This window comes from Schistocerca americana, chromosome 11 (assembly GCF_021461395.2).
Source record: "Schistocerca americana isolate TAMUIC-IGC-003095 chromosome 11, iqSchAmer2.1, whole genome shotgun sequence".
NCBI classification, from domain to species: domain Eukaryota; kingdom Metazoa; phylum Arthropoda; class Insecta; order Orthoptera; family Acrididae; genus Schistocerca; species Schistocerca americana.
The window spans coordinates 111,286,577-111,301,179 of NC_060129.1; the positions used below are offsets into that span (position 1 = coordinate 111,286,577).

The 14,603-nt window shown below is 40.8% G+C and overlaps 1 protein-coding gene across 2 annotated transcripts in view; it reads right to left on the bottom strand.

The window, feature by feature from the left end:
• The window catches only part of LOC124554163 (solute carrier family 35 member E2A-like), a 156,744-nt gene that overhangs the window by 98,811 nt on the left and 43,330 nt on the right, over positions 1-14,603 (bottom strand). For both annotated transcript variants that reach the window (XM_047128235.1, XM_047128234.1), the window contains exon 3: positions 9,532-9,647. In XM_047128235.1, the coding sequence (XP_046984191.1) occupies positions 9,532-9,647 (116 nt within the window). The remainder of the gene's footprint in view (positions 1-9,531; positions 9,648-14,603) is intronic.

Genomic DNA, 14,603 nt, shown 5'->3' on the forward strand with positions numbered 1-14,603 from the left:
ACATATTTTTACTGCGATGTTTTCAAAAGATGCACATAATGTACATCGTTAGAGTCATGTACTCTACAGGGCACATACACTGCTGAACAGGACACAGACGCTCTATAGACATAAGCCTTTAGGAAACCGATACTGCGTTATCCCACTCACCTGCATTGGAGGCTGATTTATGTTCCAAGGCAGCATCACGAAGTCTTTTCCTCTTAATATCCTGCCAACCACCAAAGTTAACTTTCCTTTTCCACGCATTATTTGCACGTTTCAAACCACGTGTGCTAAGCGTCACCTTGCTAAACTCTCCCATTCTTGAAACATACAGCATTGTTCGCACGGAGGCACGGAAACTGCATTTCTCTCCACGCTGCCTAGTGCTGCCATCGGATGGTAAACAGGCCAACTGTTACAGCAAGCGATGCAGATTGCTATACACAACATTACTCCACGCGATTGTACAAAATGTCAAAATACGCTGTACAGTGTTATTTGTGGGCACGCTTCAAGTATTGAACAAAGTCGACAGGCCAAGTCTCGGCCCGTACACACATCATGCTCGTGACCCTGATTAAAAGGAATTCTAAAGTTCTCAACTCTATAGCAAACATGTAGGAAGTTGCAGCCTAACTTGTCACAGAACGTCTAAAATCTCTGGTTCAAGCCTTCCGCTACTGTCTGAAATGGTGTCACAATCAGCACTGGGGACCCTGAAATGAGGTATTGTGAACAAAAGAACAGCCTCCGCACCCATTAGTATGGATCGCCAAAACACTGCCAACTTCTGCTTTCCTCATATGACTCTCTGAAAGTGATGAATCATGCCACTTGTGCAGAGGGAATTTTTCTACACTTCCAAAAAGTTTCTGAATTAGTATACCACACCAATGATTATAAGCAAAACTATGATCATATGGGGTATGGATATGAAATATAAACTGGTGACTGGATTGTAGGTTTCTTGGTAGAGAGAACTCAGGACCTTATCTAGGACGGAGAGTCACTGACATGTTAGATGAAACTTTAGGTGGGCCCCAGGAAAGTGTGTTGGAGCCATTGCTTTTCATGTCGGGCATCGGTGACTTCGCAGACAATATTAATAGTGACCTCAGAGGTTGGCCATGAGTCACACCTGGATAGCTCAGTCGGTTGAGCACTTGCCTGGGAAAGGCAAGGGTTCCAGTTTCAAGTCCCAGTACAACATACACAGTTAATCCGGTGTAAAGTTTTGTAAGTGCTGACACTGGATGATCATAATGAAATGTACAATGCCTTGCACTGAATTTTCAGTTGGCTGTAATGATTGGCAGTTCTAAATCTGTATGTACATGCTAATCAATGTACAGTGCCTGGCATAGGAGACATCCCATTGTACTCCACGTTTGGGTTTCGCCCCATTCCAATCGTGTATGGAGCAAAGGAAGAATGACTGCTTAAACATCTCTCTGCATAATTAGTCTATTAGTCTAATCTCATCTTCACAGTTCCTACAGGAGCAATACATAGCTTGTGAGTAGACTTTCATGCAACAGACGGTGCATATCTTTGACTGTCTGTCATTTCAGGTTTTTCGACATTTTCATGGGTCAAACAAATTTGTGACCATTTGTGCTGCCTTTCTTTCTATACACATTGTTGACTTGCTCAATTTGCAAAGATGATCCCAATTTTTCTGAAATTGTAATTAATTGTTTGACTGTATATGGAAATCTTGTTTACCAATTTTCATCCCATTTGGATAATTCCTTCTCGATGTGTCGTCTTTTTTGTCTTCGAGTGTACCAAAGACCACAACGTATCACTGCCACAATAACCGTGAAGACAAGATTAAACTAATAACAGTGTACACAGGGTATTTAAGCAGGCACTCTTGCCACAACACGTATGTGAATGGAATGGGAAGAAGCCCTAACAACTGATACAATGGGAAGTAACCTCTGCCACGCACTCCACACATCACTCCACAGTGGCTTGCCAGAAAACCAGAACTTTGTTAGATGCCAGGAAAAGTTCCCATTTTGAGAGAATGAAAGTAAACTGGTTACAAAGAAAAAGCTAAAACAAAGTTGAAAACACCATCTCTAGAGCCCAACGTGAATAACAATGTTAACAACAAATGTACAAAATTTAAGAAACGTCAGTCTTATTAATACTGTGCTAAACAATTTTCTCATTACATTCTTGTTAGATGAGAGTAACAGGAATATGTGGGAGGAAAACAGGAGGAATCAAATATGGACAGGTTGAGTAGCCAAAGGGAGACCCAGAAATAATAGGATAAGCTAAGCAAATGAGACTAAAGGGAAACAAAAACAGAATAGGGTGACAAAAAGCAGGGATACTTCACAATGTGACAGATTCTGGCTTGATGGTTACGCAGCTGCACATTTTCATTAGACTGGTGTTCTCTTTCATGAGAGATTTTGTGCTAATGCTCGTTGCTTTGTGTACTCTTAACCCAAGTTGCAGGATACACTCTACAGCATATGTTGTGGTGTTACATACCACTCCAGAAGACACACATATATCCCGATGTATACTTACCAGTGAATGACACTTGTGAATAAAAATCCTAAAACGAGTTAGCATAGAGGACTGCAAAGTATTGTGCAGACCCGTTATTTTACTTTCACGTAGAGAACTATGAGGGAGACAATGTGTGACTTCAAGACAGGATAGCAATTGTGGTGACTGTGTGACAGGAAGTATCAGTACAAATGAGAATACGAGCTCCTGGCATCACCAGCCCCTACTGGAGAAGAGCATCTCAGAATATACAGGTATATAACACTGACAAAGGTTATCACTGTATGCCAACAAATGAACTGTTAATGGAATGTTATTCTGATGACAGGGCACCTTGTATAAAGTTTTGGAGCTTTTATGATGAGCATTCTGATTTGACATTTAATGTAATTGAAAGGATACTGTGTATGTTTGTGCACAACATATGTATTATATATACAATAGTTGTCTGCATTCTTTTTCAACAAAACTAAAAGTTGCAGTGTTGCACTTTCTTCCAGAGCAAGGAGGATATTTTCTTTTCGCCACATCCTAGGAAACGGTTGAACAACATTAAATCTTCATTAATTAATTAATTCCACATCCAACCCAACAGGAATGCTACGAGGTTCTCGACATTGGTTTACGATGCCCTTTCCGCGAGAGCGGGAGGGAGTTGCTAAGCACAAATTCCAATTCTCACAGTTTTCCATATCACAGCACTTGTTTTCCTACATTGATTCCATGCTGTTTCTCTGGGAGGAAGGATATTATTTCTACTGGAAAAAGGTCACAGTTCTTAAATAAAATTATTAAAAGATGAGAACACTATTAACAAATATGTATTATTAAAAACAATAATATAATATGATTAGCAAAGCCCTGAGGTTGATGCTGTGGCACAAATTTTTCCATATATGGTGTCAATATTGGTCATCACCAATTTAATTCGCTACGTTCCACTATTGCCACTGTTTTCCTGTGACGGCAAATTGTGAACTACACTAAATTCTCTTATCGGTTAATACGATGATGGGAATGCAATGAAAAACTTCATAGCTGCAGCCCATATAGGTGGATGAGATACTGGAGTTTGCCTTTGAAGCCCAAATTCATGATATATATTTTTTAATTTCAATTTCAGCACTTCATTTATTGACAATTCTATCAAGTCCTCCCTTAGTGATAACTATGGTGTTTGTGGGCTTGAAAAGGATTCTAGTACCCAATCTGGAACGATCGTGTTAAGGGCATCGTGAAATCTAATTGTATAGTCCACTGTAAGTGCCTCCAAATTCTGGCAATTTAACAGTGAAATCATCATTTGTTTCCACACCTGCAATAGTTAGATCTGAAGTTTGCCACCCAATTTTATTCCCCATCATTTCTATGTTTAATAATGAACTTTGTGAATGCCCCCCCCCCCCCCTTAGATCTCTACAAATACCCACTGGTGGACAATACTGCCCCCACTGGGAATCACTGCTCTAGAGGAATAAAAACTGGGAGATTTCATATTTATCCACAGTGTATGGCAACTTAGTCCTTGAGACCTCGGATTTCAACTTAAATTTTTCTTAACATACAGATTTTTAAAATTCATTTGATTATAACTGTCTGATAAAACTGTTCTATTAAAGTATCATAATGAAAAGAAACTGTCCTGAAGACTACTATGTTCCTCTGACAATCACATAAAGGGTGCATGTTTTAAAGCTTTGGGGGCTGTGTGGATTATCACTGCTCATGACACAGGGTGATGCAGCCGGCATGAGGGATGCAAGGGCAGTGTCCGAGTGTGGGTTGGATAGCAGCAGTGAAGGCACCAGAGAGAGATGAAACAGAAGTTTGTGTAAAAATATTGATTAAATTAACATTTGGGATAGGATATTGAGAATGCAAGCAAGTTGCAAGTATTACAAGTTGCTGGGCAATTGGTACTAATTTTGTCATTAAAAGTTAGTGTCAACAAACAAAATGGAAACAGTAATCTACAACTAAAAATTAATTATTGTACGTCTCTTCTTTCATTCCATCATTTTTTGCACAAATCATCAAAAGTAAGGAGTAGCACACTCAACTGGGACTCAACACTGTATTGCAGTTAAAGCACAGAACATGATTTTTATGCTCCAGAGGACATTACTTCAAATGCAGACAGCACATCATCACACTATATGAATACAAAAAACAATGTAATTCAGTGCTCAAGAATAAATATGGCATGTCACATACTTTTCCACTACCAGTCCCTTATGCAGTCTGATTACATCACACACGATGTGAGGAGGAGGAGGAGGAGATTAGTGTTTAACGTCCCGTCGACAACGAGGTCATTAGAGACGGAGCGCAAGCTCGGGTAAGGGAAGGATGGGGAAGGAAATCGGCTGTGCCCTTTCAAAGGAACCATCCCGGCATTTGCCTGAAGCGATTTAGGGAAATCACGGAAAACCTAAATCAGGATGGCCGGAGACGGGATTGAACCGTCGTCCTCCCGAATGCACACACGATGTGATCCAAAGTATCTGGACACCCCCAAAAATATACGTTATTCATATTAGGTGCATTGTGCTGCCATCTACTGCCAGGTACTCCACATCAGCGACCTCAGTAGTCATTAGACATTGTGAGAGAGCAGGGCACTCCACAGAAATCATGGACTTTGAACATGGTGAGGTGATCGGGTGTCACTTGTGCCATACATCTGTAAGCGAGTTTTCCTCATTTGTAAACATCCCTAGGTCCACTGTTTCTGATGTGATAGTGAAGTGAAAATTTGAAGGGACACATGCAGTACAAAAGCGTACAGGATGACCTCATCTGTCGACTGACAGAGACCGCCGACAGATGAAGGTGGTCGTAATGTGTAACAGGCAGACATCTGTCCAGACCATCACACAGGAATTCCAAACTGCATCAGGATCCACTGAAGTTCAGCGGGAGGTGAGAAAACTTGGATTTCATGGTCGAGTGGCTGCTCATAAGCCACACATCATGCCAGTAAATGCCATACGATGCCTCACTTGTTGTAAGGAGTGTAAACATTGGACAATTGAACAGTGGAAAAATGTTGTGTGGAATGACGAATCACGGTACACAATGTGGCGATCTGATGGCAGGGTGTGGGTATGGCAAATGCCTGGTGAACGTCATCTACCAGCGTGTGTAGTGCCAACAGTAAAATTGGGAGTTGGTGGTGTTATGGTGTGGTCGTGTTTTTCATTGGGGAGGGGGGGGGGGGGGCGGGGGCTTGCACTCCATGTTGTTTTGTATGGCACTATCACAGTACAGGCCTACATTGATGTTTTAAGCACCTTCTTGCTTTCCACTGTTGAGGAACAATTCCGGCATGGCAATTGCACCTTTCAACGCGATCGAGCACCTGTTCAAAATGCACGGCCCGTGACAGAGTGGTTACATGACAATAACACACCTGTAATGGAGTGGCCTGCACAGACTCCTGACCTGAATCCTATAGAATGCCTTTGCGATGTTTTGGAATGCTGACTTTGTGCCAGGGCTCACCGACCGACATCGATACCTCTCCTCAGTGCAGCACTCCGTGAAGAATGGGCTGCCATTCCCCAAGAAACCTTCCAGCACCTGATTGAACATATGCCTGCAAGAGTGGAAGCTGTCATCAAGGCTAAGGGTGGGCCAATACCATACTGAATTCCAGTATCACCAATGGAGGGCGTCATGACCTTGTAAGTCATTTTCAGCCACATGTCTGGATACTTTTGATCACATAGTGTATAAAAATAGAACTGTCATGCAAATAAACGGTAGAATTGACATTTAACAGACACAAACATCAACAGTGCAGTTGGATTACGTGGCATACATATTGCGTACATAACAGAGAGTAGAAAAGAAACAAAATCTTACTTTCATTAGGAAAGAAATTATAGTAGGTGGTGGTATTCACCTCACTATGTTTTGGCCTTGTAACATTAACCAAAACCGCCTTGCTGTTGTGGTACTGCGAAAGGCTGAAAGCAAGGGGAAACTACAGCCGTAATTTTTCCCGAGGGCATGCAGCTTTACTGTATGGTTAAATGATGATGGCGTCCTCTTGGGTAAAATATTCCGGAGGTAAAATAGTCCCCCATTCGGACCTTCAGGCGGGGACTACTCAAGAGGACGTCGTTATCAGGAGAAAGAAAACTGGCGTTCTACGGATCGGAGCGTGGAATGTCAGATCCCTTAATCGGGCAGGTAGGTTAGAAAATTTAAAAAGGGAAATGGATAGGTTAAAGTTAGATATAGTGGGAATTAGTGAAGTTCGGTGGCAGGAGGAACAAGGCTTTTGGTCAGGTGAATACAGGGTTATAAATACAAAATCAAATAGGGGTAATGCAGGAGTAGGTTTAATAATGAATAAAACAATAAGAGTGCGGGTAAGCTACTACAAACAGCATAGTGAACATATTATAGTGGCCAAGATAGACACAAAGCCAATGCCTACTACAGTAGTACAAGTTTATATGCCAACTAGCTCTGCAGATGACGAAGAAATTGAAGGAATGTATGATGAGATAAAAGAAATTATTCAGGTAGTGAAGGGAGAGGAAAATTTAATAGTCATGGGTGACTGGAATTCGACAGTAGGAAAAGGGAGAGAAGGAAACATAATAGGTGAATATGGATTGGGGCTAAGAAATGAAAGAGGAAGCCGTCTGTTAGAATTTTGCACAGAGCATAACTTAATCATAGCTAACGCTTGGTTCAAGAATCATAAAAGAAGGTTGTATACATGGAAGAATCCTGGAGATACTAAAAGGTATCAGATAGATTATATAATGGTAAGACAGAGATTTAGGAACCAGGTTTTAAATTGTAGGACATTTCCACGGGCAGATGTGGACTCCGACCACAATCTATTGGTTATGAACTGTACATTAAAACTGAAGAAATTGCAAAAAGGTGGGAATTTAAGGAGATGGGACCTGGATAAACTGACTAAACCAGAGGTTGTACAGAGTTTCAGGGACAGCATAAGGGAACAATTGACAGGAATGGGGGAAAGAAATACAGTAGAAGACGAATGGGTAGCTCTGAGGGATGAAGTAGTGAAGGCAGCAAAGGATTAAGTAGGTAAAAAGACGAGGGCTATTATAAGTCCTTGGGTAACAGAAGAAATATTGAATTTAATTGATGAAAGGAGAAAATATAAAAATGAAGCAGGCAAAAAGGAATACAAACGTCTCAAAAATGAGATCGACAGGAAGTGCAAAATGGCTAAGCAGGCATGGCTAGAGGACAAATGTAAGGATGTCGAGGCTTATCTCACTAGGGGTAAGATAGATACAGCCTACAGAGACCTTTGGATAAAAGAGAGCCACTTGTATGAATATCAAGAGCTCAGATGGAAACCCAGTTCTAAGCAAAGAGGGGAAAGCAGAAAGATGGAAGGAGTATACAGAGGGTCTATACAAGGGCGGTGTACTTGAGGACAATATTACGGAAATGGAAGAGGATGTAGATGAAGATGAAATGGGAGATACGATACTGTGTGAAGAGTTTGACAGAACACTGAAAGACCTCAGTCAAAACAAGGCCCCGGGAGTAGACAACATTCCATTAGAACTACTGACGGCCTTAGGAGAGCCAGTCCTGACAAAACTCTACCATCTGGTGAGCAAGATGTATGAGACTGACGAAATACCCTCAGACTTCAAGAAGAATATAATAATTCCAATCCCAAAGAAAGCAGGTGTTGACAGATGTGAAAATTACCGAACTATCACTTTAATAAGTCACGGCTGCAAAATACTAACGCGAATTCTTTACAGACAAATGGAAAAACTGGTAGAAGCCGACCTCGGGGAAGATCAGTTTGGATTCCATAGAAATGTTGGAACACGTGAGGCAATACTGACCTAACGACTTATCTTAGAAGAAAGATCAAGGAAAGGCAAACCTATGTTTCTAGCATTTGTAGACTTAGAGAAAGCTTTTGACAATGCTGACTGGAATACTCTCTTTCAAATTCTGAAGGTGGCAGGGGTAAAATACAGGGAGCAAAAGGCTATTTACAATTTGTACAGAAACCAGGTGGCAGTTATAAGAGTCGAGGGGCATGAAAGGGAAGCAGTGGTTGGGAAGGGAGTGAGACAGGGTTGTAGCCTCTCCCCAATGTTATTCAGTCTGTATATTGAGCAAGCAGTGAAAGAAACAAACAAAAATTCAGAGTAGGTATTAAAACCCATGGAGAAGAAATAAAAACTTTGAGGTTTGCCGATGACATTGTAATTCTGTCAGAGACAGCAAAGGACTTGGAAGAGCAGTTGAACGGAATGGATAGTGTCTTGAAAGGAGGATATAAGATGAACATCAACAAAAGCAAAACGAGGATAATGGAATGTAGTCGAATTAAGTCAGGTGATGCTGAGGGAATTAGATTAGGAAACGAGACACTTAAAGTAGTGAAGGAGTTTTGCTATTTGGGGAGCAAAATAACTGATGATGGTCGAAGTAGAGAGGATATAAAATGTAGACTGGCAATGGCAAGGAAAGCGTTTCTGAAGAAGAGAAATTTGTTAACATCAAGTATAGATTTAAGTGTCAGGAAGTCGTTTCTGAAAGTATTTGTATGGAGTGTAGCCATGTATGGAAGTGAAACATGGACAATAAATAGTCTGAACAAGAAAAGAATAGAAGCTTTCGAAATGTGGTGCTACAGAAGAATGTTGAAGATTAGGTGGGTAGATCACGTAACTGATGAGGAGGTATTGAATAGGATTGGGGAGAAGAGGAGGTTGTGGCACAACTTGACTAGAAGAAGGGATCGGTTGGTACGACATGTCCTAAGGCATCAAGGGATCGCCAATTTAGTATTGGAGGGCAGCGTGGAGGGTAAAAATCGTAGAGGGAGACCAAGAGATGAATACACTAAGCAGATTCAGAAGGATGTAGGTTGCAGTAAGTACTGGGAGATTAAGAAGCTTGCACAGGATAGATTAGCATGGAGAGCTGCATCAAACCAGTCTCAGGACTGAAGACCACAACAACAACAACATGTTTCATACTCACCGAGCAGGTACCTGGAGATGAGGACGGTGAAGAGCGGTGCAGAGCTCTTGATTGTCTCCGTGAAGCTCACCGCAACGTAGTTCAGAGCCACCAGGCCTAAGATCACTGTTGTGAACCTGTGGACAGATTACTGGTCAGGGAAAGGCACTCTTTGTACAAGTCTGCAATCATTATGTATATTACTTCTCTTACATCTACATCTACATCTACATTGATACTCCGCAAGCCACCCAACGGTGTGTGGCGGAGGGCTAGACCGTAATGGATTTCACTCTTTGAAATTCTTAAGGAAGTAGGATTAATATATAGGGAGGGAAAGATTATGTACAGCTTGTACAGAAACCAGACTATAGTTACGAGAATTGAAGGACATGAAAGGAAGCAGTTGTTCATATGAGAGTGAGACAAAATTGTAGCCTTCACATGATTGTCAGATGAGCGTCAGTCATCTGGAGAGTTTCTTCTCATTATGCTACTTTTATATTAGGACACTTTCATCAGACAGTTAGAATCGAGCAGCTAGACATGGAGCAAGCTGTGAAGGATACCAATGTGAAATTTGGAAAGGGACTTGAGGGGAGTTAGAACGGATTTTTTTTTTCTTCAAATTTTTAGATTTTTATCTCATTATAAAATTTGCAATTTTCCGAATAAAATGATATGTATATCACTTATAAACTCACGTGGGAAGTATTTTATTTTATTTCTTAAATATAATCTACATCAGTTAAAATGTTAAAATTTTTTGTGTTACTTCAAGATCTTATAAAATCAATAATTTTTTATGTAGAAGGCTGTGGATTGCTGTGCTAGAAAGGTTAAATTACGGTTCCGTATTGGTAGCACTGTCAAAAATATTATTGTATCGTTTCATAGTAATGACACGCATTGTAGGTCGAAGTGCTAATGTTTTTCCGAGGAAGTGTGTCGAATAGATTGGTAAATCTCTTAAAAAGTAAAGTATGATGCCAAAACGAAGTGTTTTTAACAAACATGGGTTTCATGGTAATAGATTTTTGAATACAGGGAAACACTGTGTTGAACATGAGGTGTGTGATGTTACAGACAATGAAATACAGGCAAACTCATCAGTATCTAGAGAAACACCCATTAATGCTTCGAAGGTTAAAATAAAATGCTGTGATACACAGTTTTCTCAAAATGATAGTGATGTAAATGGTAGGTTAGGTTATATTCTGATAGATTTACACATCCTAACAACGGCGTTAGGTGAATGTGTGTGTTGTAAAATATGTGGAGGGCCAGTTAGTTCACATGAAGACAGTGAGGTATCAAATGGACTAGCCAGGAAAATTATGATTAACTGTGCCAGTTGTAAATATACTCATTCATTTTGGAATTCTGATAAGTGTAAAGATAATTATTTTGAAGTAAATGTTAGGTGGTTTTATGGATTGAGAGCTATTGGCAAAGAACACACTGCAGCAGAAACAATGTGTGCAGTGATGAATATGCCATCCCCACCTTGTAAAATCGACAAGTACGCAGAATTTATTGGAGCTGCTGTGGAATCTGTTGCAAGTGAATCAAGGAAGGGTGCTGCAAACGAAGCTGTTGATATAAATGATGGTATGACTGACATACCAGTAGCTTTTGATGGCACTTGGCAGAAGTGAGGCTACAGTTCTAAGAATTCCGTTAATACGGTGACCAGTGTGGATACTGGAAAGGTAATAGATTTCCAGATTTTAACCAAACTTTGCTATCAGTGTAAATCAGGGAATGAAGGAGGACATATTTGTGACAGAAATTATGAAGGAACAAGTGGTGGTATGGAGGTCTCTGCAGTTTTTAGTCGATATGTGAATGAAAGGGGAATGTAATTTATGATATCAATATAATGGAAGGAAACATTCCACGTGGGAAAAATTATATATAAAAACAAAGATGAGGTGACTTACCGAACAAAAGCGCTGGCAGGTCGATAGACACACAAACAAACACAAACATACACACAAAATTCAAGCTTTCGCAACAAACTGTTGCCTCATCAGGAAAGAGGGAAGGAGAGGGGAAGACGAAAGGAAGTGGGTTTTAAGGGAGAGGGTAAGGAGTCATTCCAGTCCCGGCAGTCCCGGGAGCGGAAAGACTTACCTTAGGGGGAAAAAAGGACAGGTATACACTCGCACACACGCACATATCCATCCACACATACAGACAGACATACAGACACAAGCAGACTGCTTGTGTCTGTATGTGTGGATGGATATGTGCGTGTGTGCGAGTGTATACCTGTCCTTTTTTCCCCCTAAGGTAAGTCTTTCCGCTCCCGGGACTGGAATGACTCCTTACCCTCTCCCTTAAAACCCACTTCCTTTCGTCTTCCCCTCTCCTTCCCTCTTTCCTGATGAGGTAACAGTTTGTTGCGAAAGCTTGAATTTTGTGTGTATGTTTGTGTTTGTTTGTGTGTCTATCGACCTGCCAGCGCTTTTGTTCGGTAAGTCACCTCATCTTTGTTTTTATATATAATGAAAGGGGAATGTGTTACACTAAGTTCTTAGGTGATGGAGACTCAAAAGCATATAACACCGTAGCAGCCGCTTAGCCTTATGGTGAGGAGATTATCACAAAACGGGAATGTGTTGGTCATGGCAAGATGAGGGTGGGCAACCAGATTGAGAAAGTTGAAACAAAGTTTGAGAGACAAGAAATTTTCTGATGGTCAAACCATAAGAGGTGGGCTGACAGACAAAATGATTGATGAACTATAGAAGTACTATGGGATGGCCATTAGAAATAATGCCGAGGATTTGTTGAAAATGAAGCAGGCAGTGTGGGCTACCTTCTTTCACAGACTGTCAACTGATGAAAAACCAGTACACCACCTTTGCCCTCCTGGACCTGATTCATGGTGCAATTACTGCAATACCCAGTACTCAAACAGTCCATACAGCCGTAAACTTTCCACCCCAGCAGCAGTCATGGATATCATAAAACCTGTTTATAGAGACCCGCAAATCCTGAGTTACTGAAGAAGTGTCTGCATGGCCAGACTCAAAATCCCAATGAGTCATTCAATAATCTTATATGGACTCGCTTACCAAAAAGTGTTTTTGTTGGAATGAAGGCACTACAGTCAGGGGTCAGAGATGTTATTGGTTTTAATGATGGCAACATTGGTAGGGTGAAAGTGCTACAGCATATGGGAATTAATCCTGGAGCAAACTGTATCAGAGAACTTGAACGATTGGACAAGGTTAGCATTGATATAGCAGAGTATGCAGCACAGTTGGCCACTAAGGAGTCCAGGCAGAAGAAAAAACTTGGAAAAGATCAAGAGGATGATATACAGTATGGCGCAGGGTGCTTCTGAGTAAATAAAAATAAAAAATAAGCATATATTAAGTGAGTTACAGTCTTTTGAAACTTTAGAAGCCGTTCCTGAAAATTTACATTTTCTGTTGCATTTTTCCCTAAATCTCACTTCGAGTAGAGTATTCAAATTTTCAGGGAGTAATAACATACATACCCTGAGTCTACTGAACTAAAAGAAGAACATAATGTTATGCATAATTAAAAATATTTAGGATAACGTACAAAGAAAGTACACAAAATATTAGCTGTGTAATTAAAAAAATCTATTTCCGAAATCAGTGGCTGAAACACAATTATGGCGCTTCAGTAGACTCAGAACATACAGTTTAATGTCCTGTAAAAGTTTCATGTCAATGGCTACTGTGGTTCCTGAAATACAGGGAAGCCAAGTCACTAAATTTAACATTGTTGGGATAGGGGAACTCCCCTTAAAAGTTCAAGCAGTGGAAATAAAAACCTTGAGGTATGCTGAAGAAAGTTTAATTCTGTCACATAAAGCTAAGCACTCAGAAGAGCAGCTGGAGACATGAACTGTGTTTTAAATTAGCTTATAAGATCGACATCAACAAAAGTACAAGTGGCATTCAACATGTGACGCATCAATTTTTTTTCTGAAGAAGGTAGCTTTTATTCAGGATTCCAACACACCATATCATTCCCCATTCTTTTGGCTACAAAACCATATTTTCCCACATAATCTCCATTCAATGCGACAGCCTTATGCCAGCATACTGGGAGGCCACGTATGCCTGCACGGTGCCATTCTATTGGTCGACGTCGACTACTGCATCAATACCCTCCCCATCGTATATATAATGCTTCCTGTGGAGTGAATCCTTCAGGGGCCCAGCCACATGGAAGGTGTGTGATCTGGGCTGTAGGGTGAAAGAAGAATACTCCTTTGAGTATACGAAGCAGTGTTTTCAGCAAAACACTAAGACGTCCACTTGTGCAGTGAGGCATTTGATTGTGATCTGTCAATCGCCTCGAATGAGAGTATTCGCATGTTCCAACACTGCAGGAGCACACCTGTGTACGGATGGCCAGCATGCAGAGATCTGACAGGTTTGCACAACCTGGTTGCGATGGTGACAGATGACTGGGTCAGTTATTCACCGTGGTTTTGTTCATTGCCAGGTCTCCGTAGAAATGCTGCAAGCACATACGAATATCTGCTGTGCTCTTCTTTTCCACCACAAGACACTCAATGACAGCTCTCTGCTTGGGATGCAGCTCTGTTACAGATGCCATTTTGAAGGTTACGTACAGTGTCACCACCTACTGGAGCCTCATGAAACTATATGGGCTGAAGTGGGAATGCTCCACGATGTCCCGTAAGAAATTCCACATTTTTCTACCAAAGTTGTTCGAAAGAAAAATGTATTGCATTACTTATTGAACACCTCTCATACAGTAGGATATACTTGCATTAAATCAGATGATGTTGAGGGAATTAAACTAGACAATGAGATACTGAAATCAGCATACAAATTTCGTTATTTGGCCTGCAAAATAACTGGTGACAGGTGAAGTAAGGAAGATATAAAATCAAGACTGGCAACACCAAGTAAAGCATTTTAGAGAAAGGGAAATTTGTTAACACCCAACACAGATTTAAGTATCAAGACACATATCTAAATGTCTTTGTACTGAATGCGGCCCTATACAGAAGTGAAACATGAATGATAAGTGCTTCACGAAAGGGGGTTCTGAGAAGTGATTCTAAAGAAAAGGCT